This window comes from Mobula hypostoma, chromosome 19, assembly GCF_963921235.1.
Source record: "Mobula hypostoma chromosome 19, sMobHyp1.1, whole genome shotgun sequence".
Taxonomy (NCBI): Eukaryota; Metazoa; Chordata; class Chondrichthyes; order Myliobatiformes; family Myliobatidae; genus Mobula; species Mobula hypostoma.
This window is the reverse complement of record NC_086115.1, coordinates 17936839-17953322: the sequence shown is the minus strand read 5'-3', so window position 1 is coordinate 17953322 and position 16484 is coordinate 17936839. Positions and strand designations below refer to the sequence as shown.

At 53.5% G+C, this 16484-nt stretch overlaps 1 protein-coding gene across 2 annotated transcripts in view; it reads right to left on the bottom strand.

Annotated features, from left to right (window-relative positions):
• Positions 1-16484, bottom strand: part of col17a1a (collagen, type XVII, alpha 1a) — a 78461-nt gene that overhangs the window by 35446 nt on the left and 26531 nt on the right. For both annotated transcript variants that reach the window (XM_063071438.1, XM_063071439.1), the window contains exons 17-31: positions 16040-16075; positions 15464-15604; positions 14404-14550; positions 13455-13475; positions 12228-12245; positions 11514-11540; positions 7980-8042; positions 7685-7762; positions 7495-7530; positions 5497-5532; positions 4884-4937; positions 3551-3586; positions 3413-3448; positions 1290-1343; positions 427-462 (exon numbers count right to left, since the gene is read on the bottom strand). In XM_063071438.1, the coding sequence (XP_062927508.1) occupies positions 427-462; positions 1290-1343; positions 3413-3448; positions 3551-3586; positions 4884-4937; positions 5497-5532; positions 7495-7530; positions 7685-7762; positions 7980-8042; positions 11514-11540; positions 12228-12245; positions 13455-13475; positions 14404-14550; positions 15464-15604; positions 16040-16075 (819 nt within the window). The remainder of the gene's footprint in view (positions 1-426; positions 463-1289; positions 1344-3412; positions 3449-3550; positions 3587-4883; positions 4938-5496; positions 5533-7494; positions 7531-7684; positions 7763-7979; positions 8043-11513; positions 11541-12227; positions 12246-13454; positions 13476-14403; positions 14551-15463; positions 15605-16039; positions 16076-16484) is intronic.

The following is a 16484-nucleotide window of genomic DNA, read 5'->3' as shown; positions in this document are numbered from 1 at the left end:
CCCCACACCCTCCTTCACCCTCACACCACCCCTCACACCCTCCCTCACCCTCACACCACCCCCACACCCTTCCTCACCCTCACACCACCCCTCACCCTCACTCCACCCCTCACACCCTCACACCACCCCTCACACCCTCCCACTACTCCCACACCCTCCTTCACCCTCACACCATCCTCACACCCTCACACCACCCCTCACACCACCCCTCACACCCTCCCTCACCCCCTCCTTCACCCTCACACCACCCCCCACAGCCTCCTTCACCCTCACACCAGCCTCACACCCTCCCTCACCCTCACACCACCCCTCTCACCCTCACACCCTCCCTCACCCCCTCCCTCACCCTCACACCACCCCCACACCCTCCTTCACCCTCACACCAGCCTCACACCCTCCGTTGCCCTCAGTCCTGAGCCCTCGTACCTCGGGGACCACGGATTCCATCTGCACCAGTTGTACCTGAGTGAGGGAGGAGAGAATTTGAGCTGAGTACAGCCAAAGGTGAACCTCACACTGACCCCCCCCACCCACCCCCTTTCCCCCCTACTCTGCGCCCACCTCCCACTCCAACTCCTCCCACTCATTCCACCCTTCCCCACTCACACCCCTCTCCCCCTCACTCATTCCACCCCTCCCCACTCACATCCCTCTCCCCCCCACTCATTCCACCCCTCCCCACTCACACCCCTCTCCCCCTCACTCATTCCACCCCTCCCCACTCACACCCCTCTCCCCCCCACTCATTCCACCCCTCCCTACCCACCCCTACTCATTCCACCCCTCCCCACTCACACCCCTCTCCCCCCCACTCATTCCACCCCTCCCCACCCACCCCTACTCATTCCACCCCTCCCCACTCACACCCCTCTCCCCCCCACTCATTCCACCCCTCCCTACCCACCCCTACTCATTCCACCCCTCCCCACTCACACCCCTCTCCCCCCCACTCATTCCACCCCTCCCCACTCACACCCCTCTCCCCCCACTCATTCCACCCCTCCCCACCACTCATTCCACCCGCTCCCCTACCCAACTGGCATTGATCCCCCTGTACGCAGACATTCGGGTCTCTCAGCCCATTCTAGGGGTTCAGGCAGCCCGGCTCCTGAACCACGAATAATGAGGGGGGAGGGTCATCATTTGCTCTCCCTCCCTCTAATGATCACCAATGTCAGAGCACTCCCAGGGAGGGGTTTGACACCTCCCCTCCCTCCGAGACCACCGAGGTCTGGGATCCCCGGGAGGTGATGTGAGGGTGTGGGTGGCAGGTCGACAAAGTAACTCACCCTTCTGGCCAGGCTCTCCTGTGGCCCCAGGCGGTCCCCGAGGACCACTTTCACCTGTAACAGAAGGACAGTTAGTGTGGAGCAGCCCTGTGTTGGGCGTATTTTGGAGTCGGGTTACAGAGCAAAATATTCGTTTCAGCAACCAATCTTTAGAACTGAACATGGACAATAGTTTCACGTGGATGCCAGATAATTGAAAAACCAGACAATGCTGATTAACATTCCTTTTGGGTGTCTGGAGTGTGGGTGTGAAGAATGAGGTTATATGTGATTCAAAGGAAGCATTGTAGATACATTGTAACTATGGAATTGTCCTTTGATCTGTAGCATATAAAATGTCATGTAATATTGGGTCAAACAGGGTTCTTCCTCTAAAACGGTCTCAATATGACGCCTGTGGCTCATTTTTGTTCAATTCAACACTTCTATATCCACTAGCTTCAGTGTCTCTCCAGTGACTTTGTTCATGTTGCAATACTCTGGTCAGCCCTGCCCTCCTTCAGAACAGGGTCCAGACCCCGGGGTGGGCTCGGTCATCTCCCCCTCCAGCAGGTAAAGATCCTTGCCCCAAACGGACGGAAGTTGAGGGCCAGTGACAGCTCTCCATACCGTCCATCTCCAGCAGCCACGGAAACACGGCCCGGCTGCTGATTGGACGGTTCAGTTCTGTCAATCAGGCAACATGGGCCCTGTTTACATTCTGATTGGCAGAGAGAGTGTTGTATTGGCTCCCAAGCCACCAATGACAGAAGCCAATGGATTTTGCGGAATAAGTCAACCAGGATGGTGCCCTGTTCAGAGTGATGTGATAGAGGTGTGTGTACAACATAGGGGGAGAGAGTGCACAGCAGAGATTTGTTTCCCAGGGTGGAAATGGCTAATATGAGAGAGCATCATTTTAAGGGGACTGGAGGAAAATATAGGGGGACGTCAGAGGTAGTTTCTTTTACTCAGAGTGGTGGGTGCATGAACGTACAGCCAGAGGTGGTGGTAGAGGCAGATACATTAGGGAGAGTTAAGAGACTCTTAAGTACATGGACAATAGGAAAATTGGAGGGCTATGTGGGAGGAAATGATTAGATTGATCTTGAAGTAGGTTAAAAGGTCGGCACAACATTGTGGGCCGAAAGGCCTATACTGATTTGTACTCAATGTCACATCATCAGTGGAGAAATCTTCTCCTCCCCTTTCAGCTTTCCGTAGGCATTCTGTAGGGACTATGTCTCTGGGGTTTATGTTCCATGCCTTCAGGGTCAGGCCGTGGAAAGGAAGTACAGAAAGAGATGTTTAGCAAGTCAGGCATCATCTGTAAGGAAAGAGACAGAGTTAACCCTACAGGTTCTTTCTCCACAGATGCTGACTGACCTGCTGAGTTTTCCAGCATCTTAGATTGGTCCTGTTTTGCACAGAAGGGGTGGGCCGTACGTCGCGAAAGGTCCTGGTGAGCACTGGGATCCACAAATATGGTGGAATGTGTCAGTTGGCCAGGGATGGAACACTGCCTCCCCTTCACGCGGAGGGTGCTGAGGGGCTGTGCCGGGGTCCCAGGAAAGGGAGGGGGCCTCAGATCCAGGGTTAGATGGGAGGAGACGGAGAAATTCTAGAGAGCAGGAGATTTGATGCAAGTAGACGAGATCATGGTGGGTTTGGAACTGGGGAGAGAGACAAGTTGTTCCCAGTGGCTAGTAGTCAAGAACCAGAACACTAAGGGCAGGGCCACGGGGGAGAATGGGGGAGAGAGGGTAAACTAGCACAGAGGCTGTCGCTGGTCTGGAACTCAATGACTTCGGGGGGGGGGCTGCAAATAATTTGGAAGGGCCATGGGAACAGAGCAAAAGAGAGGAATAGGATGTCTACTACAGGATAGCATGGACTCACAGGCTGAATTAGCCTCCTTGTGTTCTGGACATGATGAGACAAAGTTGGGTGCTGTTAACTCCCAGTGCGGCCATTAGTTACTGATAGTTCTGCAGGGTTTAGCATGTTCCCAAAGACAGAAGCCAGAGCGTGTCGAGGAGAGCACCGCCCCCCCCCACCCCCATATCTTCATCCTCAAAGCTACCCAAGCTACTGCTGGCTGCACCATGAAATGGACCGTACTTCAGAAAGGACCAGAGACTCACCCTGTATCCCGCGAGATCCTCGTTCTCCTGTGTCACCTGAAACAAGGAGGAAGAGAGGTGAAGCCAGCAACAACCTATGGAGATTCACCCTCACTCACCGCTGAGGCTTTGCAGGAACTGAGGAGGTGGAAAGTATACCTTTGGATCCAGGAGAGCCGCTTGGTCCTCTGTCACCTGGAAGAGGAGGAAAGAGACATTGTGATTACAGAACTTCGTCAATAGAGAGGTTGTCCTTCGAGAGAGCCCACCCCGCCACCCTTTCCTCACTTTAAGGTTCACTTGTGAGTTCCCAGTCACAGTGACTTGCTTTGGCAATGTTCTCCTCTGCTTTGTTGGCCCTCCACTCCACAAGACCTTAAGACATATGAGCGGAATTAGGCCATTGGACCCAATGAGTTTGCTCTGCCATTCCATCGTGGCTGATTTATTATCCCTCTCAACACAATTCTGCCTGCTTCCCATAACATCCTTCCCAATCAAGAAGCTATCAACATCTGCTTTAAATATACCCAACGACATGGCCTCCACAGCAATAAATTCCACAGATTCACCATCTTCTGGCTAGAGAAGTTCTTCCTCATCTCTGTTTTAAAGTGACTCCCTTGTATTCTGAGGCTGTCCCTTTGGTTCTAGACTCCCCCACTACAGCAAACATCCTCTCCATTCCACATCTTTCTTGACACAACTGGCGATGGTTCCTCCTTGTTCTCTCTGCGAAAACAGCTCCCCTTCACCTCTGCTGTGAGATCATTCACCCTGGGGTCCCCACCCCGGTAATGAAGTCCTCCATTGCTGGGACTGTTCCAGGAAGCCTCCTCCACACTCCAAGTCCTGGACACCCATTCCAGTTGTGGGACCCAAGCTGCTTGGACCCAGTATGATGGACACAAAGGTTTTCCAATTCGAGCACCGATGGAGTCATTTTGTGATGTCACTTATGTTTCTCATTTATAAAACTTAAGAGAAAGGAGCAAGAGTAGGCCATTCTGCACCTTGAACCTGCTCTGTCCATCATCAAGATCTATCCTAGCACCGTCCCAACATCCAGAAATCTATCCAAAGTCTCCCTTCTGGATGAACTCCGTGTACTGTGCCCCGGAAAGAGAATTCTGCACGTGTGCCATCTCGGAGTGAACATAACCAACCCCTAATTTGAGACTCTTTGAGGAGGGAGCTGAGTGGGACTTAATGGAGGTTTCTACCATGACGGGAGGGTTTGGTGGGACAGATACAGGGAGAATGTTTCCTCCTGTGGGGAAGAGGGTAACCAGAGTAAGCAAGGAGTCTAACGGGGAAGCAGCAGGAACATCTTCACCAGTGTGGTGGGAAAGTAGATCTCCCTCCCTTGGTGAAATGAGACAAGGAATGACTCGAATGGAGCATGAACACTAACACCATCCGGATGGGCTGAATGGCCATGTCTGCACCGAACCTGAGGCTGACTCCTGGTTGGACAACCCTGAGTGCTTACCTTTAGGACCTGGAGCTCCAGGATCGCCCTTGAAGCCAGGTGTTCCGGGAGGACCTGGGGAAAGACAACAAGGTGATTATTCACCTTTGCCGGCATGGCCTGGGTTCCAGTCTCATGGGACCTCAGGGGCTGGTGCAATTAAGAAGAAGGCACATTAGCAGCTATGCTTCATGAGGAGTTTGAGGAGATTTGGTACGTCATCAAAGACTAACGCATTTCTACAACTGCACGGTGGAGAGCTTTCTGAGTGGTTACATTACCATCTGGTTTGGAGGCTCCAATGCACAAGACTGGAAAAAGCTGCAGAGGGCTGTAAGCACAGCCAGTTCCATCATGGGCACCAGCCTCTCCAGCGCTGAGGACACCTTCAAAAGGTGATGCCTCAAAAAGGTGGCATCCATCATTAAGTCATGCCCTTTGCTCATTACCAGTATCAAAGAGAAGGTACAGAAGCCTGTAGACACACACTCAGTGTTTTAGGAACAGATTCTTCCCCTCCGCCATCAGATTTTTGAACTGTTCATGAACACTACTGCATTTGCTCTCTTTTATTTAATATAAACACTGCAAAGAGTGCATTTACAACAGACATCGGTACAGGTTTGTAACCTACCTTGATGGCCAGGAGCTCCCTGTTGTCCCATTGCACCTGCAGGAAGAGAGAAGGAATGAAGTGATGGGTCACAGAGTTTGGGGACACACCCAGACCGGCGGCTGATCCGGGTAGTTTCCAACTTCTGGAGGGACTAGACCGCAATGAGTGACATATCGTTCCAAGGGAATTACGACAAATTATCCAGTTGCACATTCATTACCTCAACTCCTCCACATGCTGGTAGACTCTCCCCTCCCCCATCAGCCTGCAGCCCCTCCCACACTCTCCCCTCCCCCATCAGCCTGGACTCGATTTGCACCAAAGTCCCCTCAGCCCCTGTGTTCCAACTACCCCGGTCGGAGTGAGTTCCACATTTTCTCCACTTTTGAGGGCAGAGGTGTCTCCCAAAAACCCAGTGGAATTTATGAAGATACTATGTAAAGCAGGACTATGTTTTATGAGAGGCTTCAGTGGGAAACAAAGGGGCAAGGAAACGGCTGGTGGAATATAATGAAGAGTCATGTTCAGTCACTACATTGTTGGTGAGAGACAGAAATGTGTTGCTCAGTGGGACCTGGGTATTCTTGCACACCAGTCACTGGAAGTTGCCATGGGGTTAAGAAGGCAACGAGGATTCTGTTCTTCGTTGTCAGAGAGTTTGGACACAGAAGTAAAGATGCTTTGCTTTAACGATATCAAGCCTTGTTGAAACCAGATTTGGTGTCTCCACGCTCTATCCAAGGAAGGACACACTGTGACGGAGGGGGTGCAGAGAAGGGTGATCGGGCAAGTCCTGGGATGTGTAGTTTCTCCCAGTGGGAGAGATTGAACAGACTAGACCTAGACCTATCTGAGAATGGTCACCATTCAAACAGACAAGCTCCCTCCGAGTGTGACAGTTGAATGTATGGCAATGGTTCCCCCATCTGCGGGGTCTCAGACTAGGGTTCCGGATACAACATAAGGGACCATCCACTCAGATGAGAAAGAGTGGAAACTGTCTGTGAACCTGCTCCGGCTCAGTTTCTGTGTTCGTTCGAGACGTGTTGCAGATTTGCGGATGTTCAGGGGTAGAGGGGCTTTTGCAGGAGGATGGAATAAGGTTGATCAGCAATGCAACAGCAGCGGGAGGCCAAGTGGTCACTTGCTTCCACTTCCTGTCCCGATGCCAGTAACTCCCAGCACTACCTTTCTGTCCAGGCATCTTCTCCCAGCATCTACTCCTTGATGTCCCACCTAGTCACAGGCTCCAGTGTCCCATGCTCCTGGGAAGCCCATCCACTCCCGTGTGGGTGCTGGGGGAAATTTCCATTCCTTGGTACCTTCTCTGATGATTTAATGTTGCCAGACTTTACATTTTTCCAAGCCACCCTTTACTCAACCCCCATCTTCTTACCTCATCCTGTGCCACATCACCCAACCCTGTTGCCCCCTCTCTATCCCGTCACCCAACCCCAATCTCTTCAGCCTACTCTCTACGCCAAAACCTAACCCCAATCTCCTCACCCCACCCCTCCATTCCGTCAGACAACCTGCCTCTAACCCATCACATAAGCCCCTCACCCAAACCCAACACAAACCTCACTCAATTCTCAACTGCTCACCCCTCCTTCTACCACATCACCAAAGTCCCACACCCATTCCCATCCACCTCCCTATGCAGATGCACCACACGCCACTTCTCCCTCTTCTCAGAAATTCTCCATGAGTATATCTTCACCGGGCATCTTATCCTCAGCGCAGCCGTGGCCTCACCTTAAACACATTCCCTACATCTCCCTCCCTCCTCACCCTCTCTGCAAAATTCAATGGATCTCCCTTTTCCTGTTCTGACGAGGGGACTTTGACCTGAAACTTTGACCCTGCTTCTCTCCCCACGGGCTCTGCCTGACCTGCTGAGTGTTTCCAGCATTTTCTGTTTTTATTTTCAAGATCACCTGTTTCTTGCACAGAGTGAGGCCATTCACCCCATCGTCACCCTAGGTTCAACCACCACAAGCCTCCTGCTCACCCTACCTTTCATTCCTGGGTGTCCTTGTGTTCCTGCATCCCCTGGGAATGGAAGAGAGAAGAAACTTTTAAAGTCTGATTCGACACCACACAACAGCCAGAGCCCGACACATGGGTCTGTTGAGTGGAATAGATCCAACATCGGGGCAACGAGGCAAAGCAGACAGAACCGTCAGCAGCAGGAAACACTCCTCACCTCTCTCTCCCTTCTCGCCCTTCATAGTGAACCCAGAATTGCCCGGAGGGCCTCTCGCTCCCTTCTCTCCGTGCTCTCCTGAAATTACACAAGAAACCGTGATAAAAACTAGAAAACATCCTGATGAAATACATTCTTCTCTCCACAAATGCTGCCCATCCAGTTGAGTGTCTACAGTCTTCCCATATTTAATTTAGATCTCCAACATCTGCACATTTGTACTGTTCAAATAATTCCCCAATCATTCATTGGGCAGTAACATTGCTGTCCCTCCAATGGTCAAAAACAGCCCTACCTGCACTTCCTTTTTGTCCTTTCTGCCCGTCCTGTCCAGAAATCCCGCGTGGACCTAGCAGACCTGCGAAGAGACATTGAGGGGATTCAGAGTCCAGATGATGGGGATGTTTTACACACCCCCCTCAGAGCAGCTGTCAGTGTCATCTCTATTGCCCGGTACCCAGTAGGGACAGGGGACATTCACAACCAAGGGGAGGGAGGCCAGGACTGGAGACTGGACATGAGAAGAAGGGTTGGGGATGCAGAGAGGAGAGAGAGTAGGTGTCCTTTTCCTCCTCCACTGCTGAGGAGGACTCATTTCCACGTCAGGTCTGTAGGCAAAGAGGCCAGTGAGGGCCTACAGACTCAGCCTCAAATGGGGTAGGTAGTACCTCATGAAGGGTCTTGTTTCCCCTCCATAGATTGGCCTGCCCATTCACCTGTGTGCTCCCGTCATAGATGCAAGGACCTCGATGCATCCCAAATGCTCCATCAGGTGTGTGGACAACATGGTGGGTCACAGCACCAGCTGGCTGAGATCGACGATGCAGGGGCTCAAGGCCTGAGAGGTGCAGACATTGGCTCCCTCTGTCTGTAGATCTGGAGGATATGTGTTGATAACTCTCCTGTATCCTGGTACCCTCTGTAGTCAGAGCAGGGCATACACAGCAGGCCAGGGATCCCACCCTGTGCTTGTTTTAGGGGCTGATGTCCTGGTTGTTTTTCAGATGGCGTTTGACAATATGCCAAACATGAGGCTACTTAATAAGAACACATGGATTTACAGGGAAGATACTAGCATGGATAGAAGATTGGCTGACAGGCATGAGGCAAAAAGTAGGAATAAAGGAGACCTTTTCTGGTTGGCTGCTGGTGACTACTGGTGTTCCTCAGGGGATAGTGTTGGGACCAGTTCTTTTTACCTTATATGTAAAGGATTTGGATGATGGAATTGATGGCTTCATGGCTAAGTTTGCAACAATATAGAGAGAAGTGGAGGAAGCAGGGAGTCCGCAGAATGACTTGGAGAGATTGGGAAAATGGATGAAGCAGTGGCAAGTGGAATATGGCGTGTGGTCATACAGTTTGTCTGAAGGAGTAAAGGCATAGACTATTTTCTAAACTGGAAGAAAATTCAGAAATCAGAGGTGCAAAACGATCTGCAGGTCCTCATGCACGATTCCTGAAGATTAATTGCAGGTTGAGTCAGTGGAAAGGAAGGCAAATGCAATGTTAGCAATCATTTTGAGAAGACTGGAATAGAAAAGCAAGAACGTGATCCTGAGGCTTTATAAAGCACCGGTCAGTTTCGGGCCGCTTATGTACTGGCATTGGAGAAGGTCCAGAGGAGGTTCACAAGAATGATTCTGGGAATGGAAGGGTTAATGTATTAGGAGCATTAGATGACTCTGGGCCTGTACTCGCTCAAGTTCAGAAGAATAAGGGGGAATGTCATTGAAACATATCCAACATTGAAAGGAATAGATAGAGGGGATGTGGAGAGGATGTTTTCTATAGTGGAGGAGTCTAGGATAGGAGCGCACAGCCTCAGAATAGAGGGACGTCCATGTACAACAGAGATGAGGAGGAATTTCTTTAGTCAGAGGGTGGTGAGTCTGTGGAATGTATTGTCATGGATGGCCATGTTATTCAGTCTATTTAGAGTGGAGGTTGATCAGAGCTTGATTAATCAGGGCATCGAAGGTTACGGGGAGAAGGCAGAAGGATGGAGTTGAGAGAGATAGTAAATCAGCCAAGAGCAGACCCAACATGCACTTCCAGACTGAAAAATAGCTTTTACCCCAGAGCTATAATTGCTCTGAACCAATCGATCAAGCACCATCCAGAAATTTGTTACATTGCTACTTTAATACTGGTTTTCTGGCTGTCATGCATCTGCTTTTGTACTGCTGGACGTTGCTTGTACTGGCTGGTTACTTGATTTTATTTATTGTTACTTATTTTATTGTTGTTTTATAGCATTGAGTACGAGAGTTGCAAACTCATTTTCGCTGTATGGGGCATGACAAACTCTACTATGCAATGACAATAAAGATACTTCAATTTCAATAGATCGAATGGCCTAATTCTGCATCTATGTCTGATGGTCTTATAGTCTTTGAACACCTGGCTGGGGCAGTGGAGGCAGTGTGGGTGCACTGGTGATGCAGGGAGTGAGCCACGTTTCCTTGTCACTGACCCCAGCGGTCGGGGGCAGCCGTGAGGCATGTGGGAGCACGTCTCGGTCTTCTGTTAGCTTGCTAGGAGATGCATCCTCTCGCATGCTTCAGGGAGAGTTAATGAAGACCTGGGTCAGGCCTCAAGGGGTATTGTCAGCCTTGGGTAGATAGATTTCCAGCTTGGGGGGTTAGTTCTTATTTGTTTGTTTGTTTATGTTTTTATTTATTTAGAGATATGGTGTGGAATAAGCCCCTCCGGCCCTGTGAGCCACACCACTAGCAACCCACCGATTTAACCCTGGCCTAATCACAGGGCAATTTACAATGTCATAACAACTCCTTACAGAGGACACCAGGATTGCGACTGCAAACTCCGACTGTACAGCGCCGTGCTAACTGCTACGCTCCGTGGTGCCCTGGAGTCTCGCTCCTGGAGGGGTGATGGTGGGGAGCGCAGTGTCCGATCCTTCCCAAGGGAAGGTGCGATAACAGCTGGGAGGATGATGGAGAGAGCCCCTGAATCTACGGTGAGATCCAGTCCACACTCGGGACTGGTTCTGTGGAAAGCCTGACATCTCTCTGTCCCTTGTTAGTGAGAGAGAGCCTGTGGCAAGTCAAACTGCTGGGTGAACAATAGTTTCTGTTGGCTACAGATCATGGTCTCTCTTTGGGGGCTTTGCTGTTGCTTGGTGGGTGGTGGGTACTGACGTTTTTTGCTGAAATAAGTGGGGGGAGATTGATGCTTTGCTGCTGCCTCCACGGGGGACAAGGGAGAGAGGGCTTTGAGGTTCCAATGTTTTTCTGTCATTCATTCTTCTGGAGTTCTTCTGTTTTTGTGGATGTCTGTGAAGACTAAGAATGCCAGGTTGTATGCATTCTCTGATAATAAACGGAACCATTTCAGAGATGGGGCGATGGACTGAACAGATGGGTTTGGCAGAGGAAGCACTGGAGGAAAGTTGGCCTTGGAGGTTGTAGGAGGACATATAGAGATGGGAGATGGGATGGTGGGGGGGGGGGATGAGGGGAGGCTGGAGGTGGGGTGGAGTTGATCCTTGAACAGATCACCATCACCATCTTATCCTTCTTTACCATGTGCTCTCACCAGAGGCTGACTCAACTGGAGGGGCTATTTATAAAACTGAGTTACCTTTTTTTTTGCAAAATTACAGAAGTTTATTTACACAAAAATACAAATATCAAGTATTTAGACAGGCCCAAGTACAAGCCCGCCAGTAAATCCACTAAGTGACCCTCCCCCTTCCGTACTGGGTCCCCATATATAGAGGGGCCAAAGTGTAACCAAAACCTGAGGAGCAGCCCCTTCAGATATTTAAACAAAACCGAGTTACAGTCTCGCAGGTTAACCATACCTTGTATTCCGGGGACTCCTGCATCACCTGTCAACCAAACAAGCAGAGTTATAGAGCAGACCAACACAGAGTGAAGTGGCTACAAAGTGATATGGTATGGGGGGGGCAGAGGAGAGAGAAGTGGGAAGAGGGGGAAGAGAGAAGGGGGATGGAGGGGGGAAGGAGAGGGGGGAAGGAGGGGGAAAGGAGACTGGGATGGAGAGGGGGAAGGGGAGAGGGGGGAAGGAGGGCAGGAGGAGATGGGGAGGAGAGGGGGAGGAAGGAGAGAGGGGAGAAGGAAGGAGAGAGGAGAGAAGGAAGGGGGGAAGGGGAGAGGGGGAAGGAGGGTGGGAGGAGATGAGGAGGAGAGGGGGAGGAAGGAGAGAGGGGAGAAGGAAGGAGAGAGGAGAGAAGGAAGGGGGGAAGGAGAGGGTGGAAGGAGAGGGGGAAGGAGATTGGGATGGAGAGGGGGAAGGGGAGAGGGGGAAGGAGGGCGGGAGGAGATGAGGAGGAGAGGGGGGAGGAAGGAGAGAGGGGAGAAGGAAGGAGAGAGGGGAGAAGGAGGGGGGAAGGAGCAGGGGAAGGAGAGAGAAGGGTGAAAATCAAGCAGAAAATGAGACACAGAAGGAGGGAGGGAGGGTGAAGTTGAGATGAAGGAGACAGTCGCGAGATGGGTGGGCTGAGGATAAAAAGTGGATGCCACAAAGTAAATGAACAGACTCTTTCCTGACTCACCTTTAACCCCTGGTGCCCCTGTGAAATGGTGAACAGACAGAGAGGAGATTAGCTGACACATTCACTACGAAGTAGCATTGCTATAAATTCTCATTAAAAATGTTCACAGGGATGAGGTGGCGTCCTGGAGTGCCCTGAGAAACTGAAGGAGCCCTCTCTGTGGGGTTGGGATAGGGGCTGTGGGGAGTGGGTCGTGGGGGTAGGGAGAGTGAAGGGGCTGTGGGGAGTGGGTTGTGAGGGTAGGGAGAGTGAAGGGGCTGTGGAGAGTGGGTCGTGGGGGTAGGGAGAGTGAAGGGGCTGTGGGGGTAGGGAGAGTGAAGGGGCTGTGGAGAGTGGGTCGTGGGGGTAGGGAGAGTGAAGGGGCTGTGGGGAGTGGGTTGTGAGGGCAGGGAGAGTAAAGGGGCCGTGGGGGTAGGGAGAGTGAAGGGGCTGTGGGGAGTGGGTTGTGAGGGCAGGGAGAGTGAAGGGGCCGTGGGGGTAGGGAGAGTGAAGGGGCTGTGGGGAGTGGGTTGTGAGGGCAGGGAGAGTGAAGGGGCCGTGGGGGTAGGGAGAGTAAAGGGGCTGTGGGGGTAGGGAGAGTGAAGGGGCTTATGGGAGGGTAGAGGAATGCGGATTGTGGGGTGTGGGGAGGGAGGGCTGGATGAGCGATGGTCGGATTCGGGATTTGGGGATGAGTCAGCAACAGCCTGTTTGGACGATGGGAAGCCAGCCCTGTCTCACGCATCCCCTACAGGCTCCTCCCTCTCCTTCCCCTGCTCTCCCCAGTATTCCAGCATCTCCCTCACCAGTCCCAGCATTTGCTCTCCAGCAGATCAGGAAGAGGACCTGCCACCCAACCGACAGCACACAGCTCACGTAGTGCCCACACCCCAGCTCACCCTGTGGTTGCCTGGGCATTTACACTGGTCAGGGTACATCGCTGAAATGAGAGGTGTCATCTTCCCCCCCCCCACCAAACCTTCCTACCTCTCCATCTCTGTGTTCCCCTCTCTCTCTCCTTCCTGCCCTCTACCCCCTTCTCACCTTCTCTCCTTTTCCCTCTCTCCCATTCTCTTCGTCTGCCACTGTTCTCTCCCTCTGCCATTAACACAGCCTCCGACCCCTCCTGCCCTATTCCCAGGTGATCAGGACTCCCTGTCGCCCTGCGGAGGGGCGGCTTGGGGACTAATATGGAACCTCGGACTGTCAGGGCAACGCGAGCTGTGACTCAGCAGCTGGCAGACCCACCTCGATGGCCTCTTATCGAATCTGAAATGAGAGGAACAGAGAGTCAGCTTCACGTGCACCTGATGTCTCAGACACCCCCACCCTCCCAGCTCAGGGCACCTCTCTGCCCCAGCCGTCCCGTCGGGCAGCAGGGTGATTGACAGCAGTACCAGGGGCCTGGCCACAGCACGTCCCCAGTCCTGAGGGAGGGGAGCCGATGGAGACCGTGGTGGTTCTGTACAGAGCCACTACCCCTCCCCGTCGTCCCTCCACACCCCCACCACCTCATGTTACAGCACAGAAAAAGGCCACTCAGCCCACCAGCTTTAGGAGAGCCCATTCCTCATTTCCCAGTGCCCTGTCACCTCCCATCATCTCCACATTCTACCCCACACTTGCACACTGGGGGTAACACACAGCAGCTGATTAATGCCACTGACCCTGCACATTGTTGGGATGTGCGAGGAAACCAGAGAACCCCCGGGGAATCCCACGTGGTCACATGGAGAACATCCAAACTCCCACAACGAGAGCCCCGGAGTTCGGGATTAAACCAAGTCTCTGCGACTGTGAGGCAGTAGCTGGACCTACTGCACTCTTCCCTCACTCCTTCCCCTCCCCACCCCTCCCTTTGTTTTCCCTCCACACACTCGCCTCACTCTCACTCCCCCAACTCTCCCCTCTCATTCCCTCCCTCCCTCTCACTCCTCCTCACTCCCTCCCTCCCTCCATCTCATTCCCTCCCTCTCCTTTCCTCTCACTCCCTCCCTCCCTCTCACTGACCCCTCCTCACTCGCCCTGCTACTCCCTCACACCATGTCCCCCTTTGATCTTCCCCTGCCTCCCTCCTCACTTTCCTCACTACCCCCTCCCCCTCCCTCCCCACAGCCCACCTTCCCTGATCTTCTATCCCAGTGAGACCTCTGGGTCTCTGTCCATTGCCTTCGCTCCCGATGTTGTTGGGTCTCACCTTGATATTCCTGGGATTGCAGCTTGGCCGAGACCTTCTCCCAGAGTGTTGCCTGGATGTCCGCGGGCCGGAGCTCGCTGGACAGTTTCAGGTTGGTCGGCGATTCCAGCTGACTGACCCTTTCCTTCAGCTTCCGCATCTCCTCCCCTGGAACCAGAGGGTCAGAGGTCACACACTGTCCGCAGGGGCCGGACACAGAGCTCTGGGGGTGGGGTGGGGTCACCCGCTAAGTTCAGGGGTTGTTCCTGAGCTAAGGGTGCACCCCCACCCTACCCCCTCCATCCTCTCCCTCAGCTACTGACCTGGCTGGGGTAAGGATATCCCGAATGCCTCTCCTCCAATCCTGACCAGAACCTATCCCAAACCTCCACTCCTACTGCCTCATCCTACCCACTCCCTCTCTCCCACTCCCCACTGTCCCTCCTCCCCACTCCCCCACCCCATTCTCCTCCCCCACTTTCTCCCTCTATCTCCCTCATAACCTTCCCTCACTCACTCCCCGCACCTCCATCATCCACCCCCTCCCTTCCCTTCCTCACCCCGTCCATCACCCCCCTCTCCCGTTCTCCTCTCACGCCCTGTCCCTCACTCCCTGCCCCCACACCCCTTCCTCCACATCTCCCATACCCCCCTCATTCCCCCAACACCCTCTCCCCACTCCCCATCCCTCACTCCCTTCCCTCACTCCCTCCCCCCAATCCCCTCCCTCACTCCCCTCCCCTCACTCCCTCCCCCAATCCCCTCCCTCTCTCCCCCATCCCTCACTCCCCTCCCCATCTCTCACTCCCCTCCCCTCACTCTCTCTCCCCAATCCCCTCCCTCACTCCCCCATCCCTCACTCCCTCTCCCCAATCCCCTCCTTCACTCCCCCATCCCTCACTCCCCTCCCCTCACTCCCTCTCCCACTCCCCTCCCTTTCTCCCCCTCTCCTATTCCTCTTTCTCATTCCACTTTCCCACTCCCCTCCCTCCTCCATTACTCCTCACACCCCAACTCCTTTCCCTCCTCCTTTAATCTTCTTCCTCACTCCCCCCCTCCCTCTCTCCCCCCCATCACTCACCCAGTGCGATGAGGCCAAAGAGCAGCCCCAGCAGAAACAACCAGGCCAGCAGGAGTCCCAGCAGCCACTTCCACCACGAACAGCAGCGACAGCAGGAACACCAGGCGGGGAGAGTGTCCATCTCCTCGTCCGAGCGGATCTCTGCTGAGGGAGGGGTATCCGTGAGAGAACTGCAGACCCGGGGGGTGGGGGGAGAATGCGGAGGGAAGAGGGCTTGCAGGAGCAGAGAGGGAGCGCGGGGAGGATAAATGTCAGAAAGGCGAGGAAGAGGAATAGGAGGGCACAGAGGGAGGAGGGTGTTGGAGGGAGAGGAGGTTGTGAAGGGTAAGGGACTCACAAGGATCTGGGATGGTGGGGGCAGATTTACCAGGAGCTTCCCAAAGGGAGATGAAACGGGGAAACGGTGGGCTGGGGAGGGGCGGAGCAGGTACTTGGGCTGGTCGGACAGTGCGGGCACAAAGAGCGAAACAACTTCCTGTTGGGACGTGGTTCTCTTCCATCCCATGGATTACTGATTCCCACCCATCCAGTCACCGGGGCCCACCAGCACGGATTGTGCTAGAATTAGCCACTTACCCGCATATGTCGCTTTGTCCTTAGTCGCCATGCCTCCTGAGGATCAAACAGAAAACACCATTCACCAGGGAGGCAATGGGACAGCGCCAGCGCCAGGGCACGAGGGAGGGAGCAAGGATCGACTGGGGAAAGGGGTAATGAGGGAGACAGAGACAGAGAGACAGACAGACAGACAGATGTGGAGGGGAGGGAGAGAGAGAGGGGGAGGGAGGGAGACAGAGACAGACAGAGACAGATGTGGGGGGGAGGGAGGGAGACAGAGACAGACAGACAGATGTGGGGGGAGGGAGAGAGAGAGGGGGGAGGGAGGGAGACAGACAGACAGAGACAGATGTGGGGGGGAGGGAGGGAGACGGGGGGAGAGAGAGGGAGGAGGGAGGGAAACAGAGACAGACAGACAGATGTGGGGGGGGAGGGAGGGAGGAACAGAGTAAGAGACAGAGAG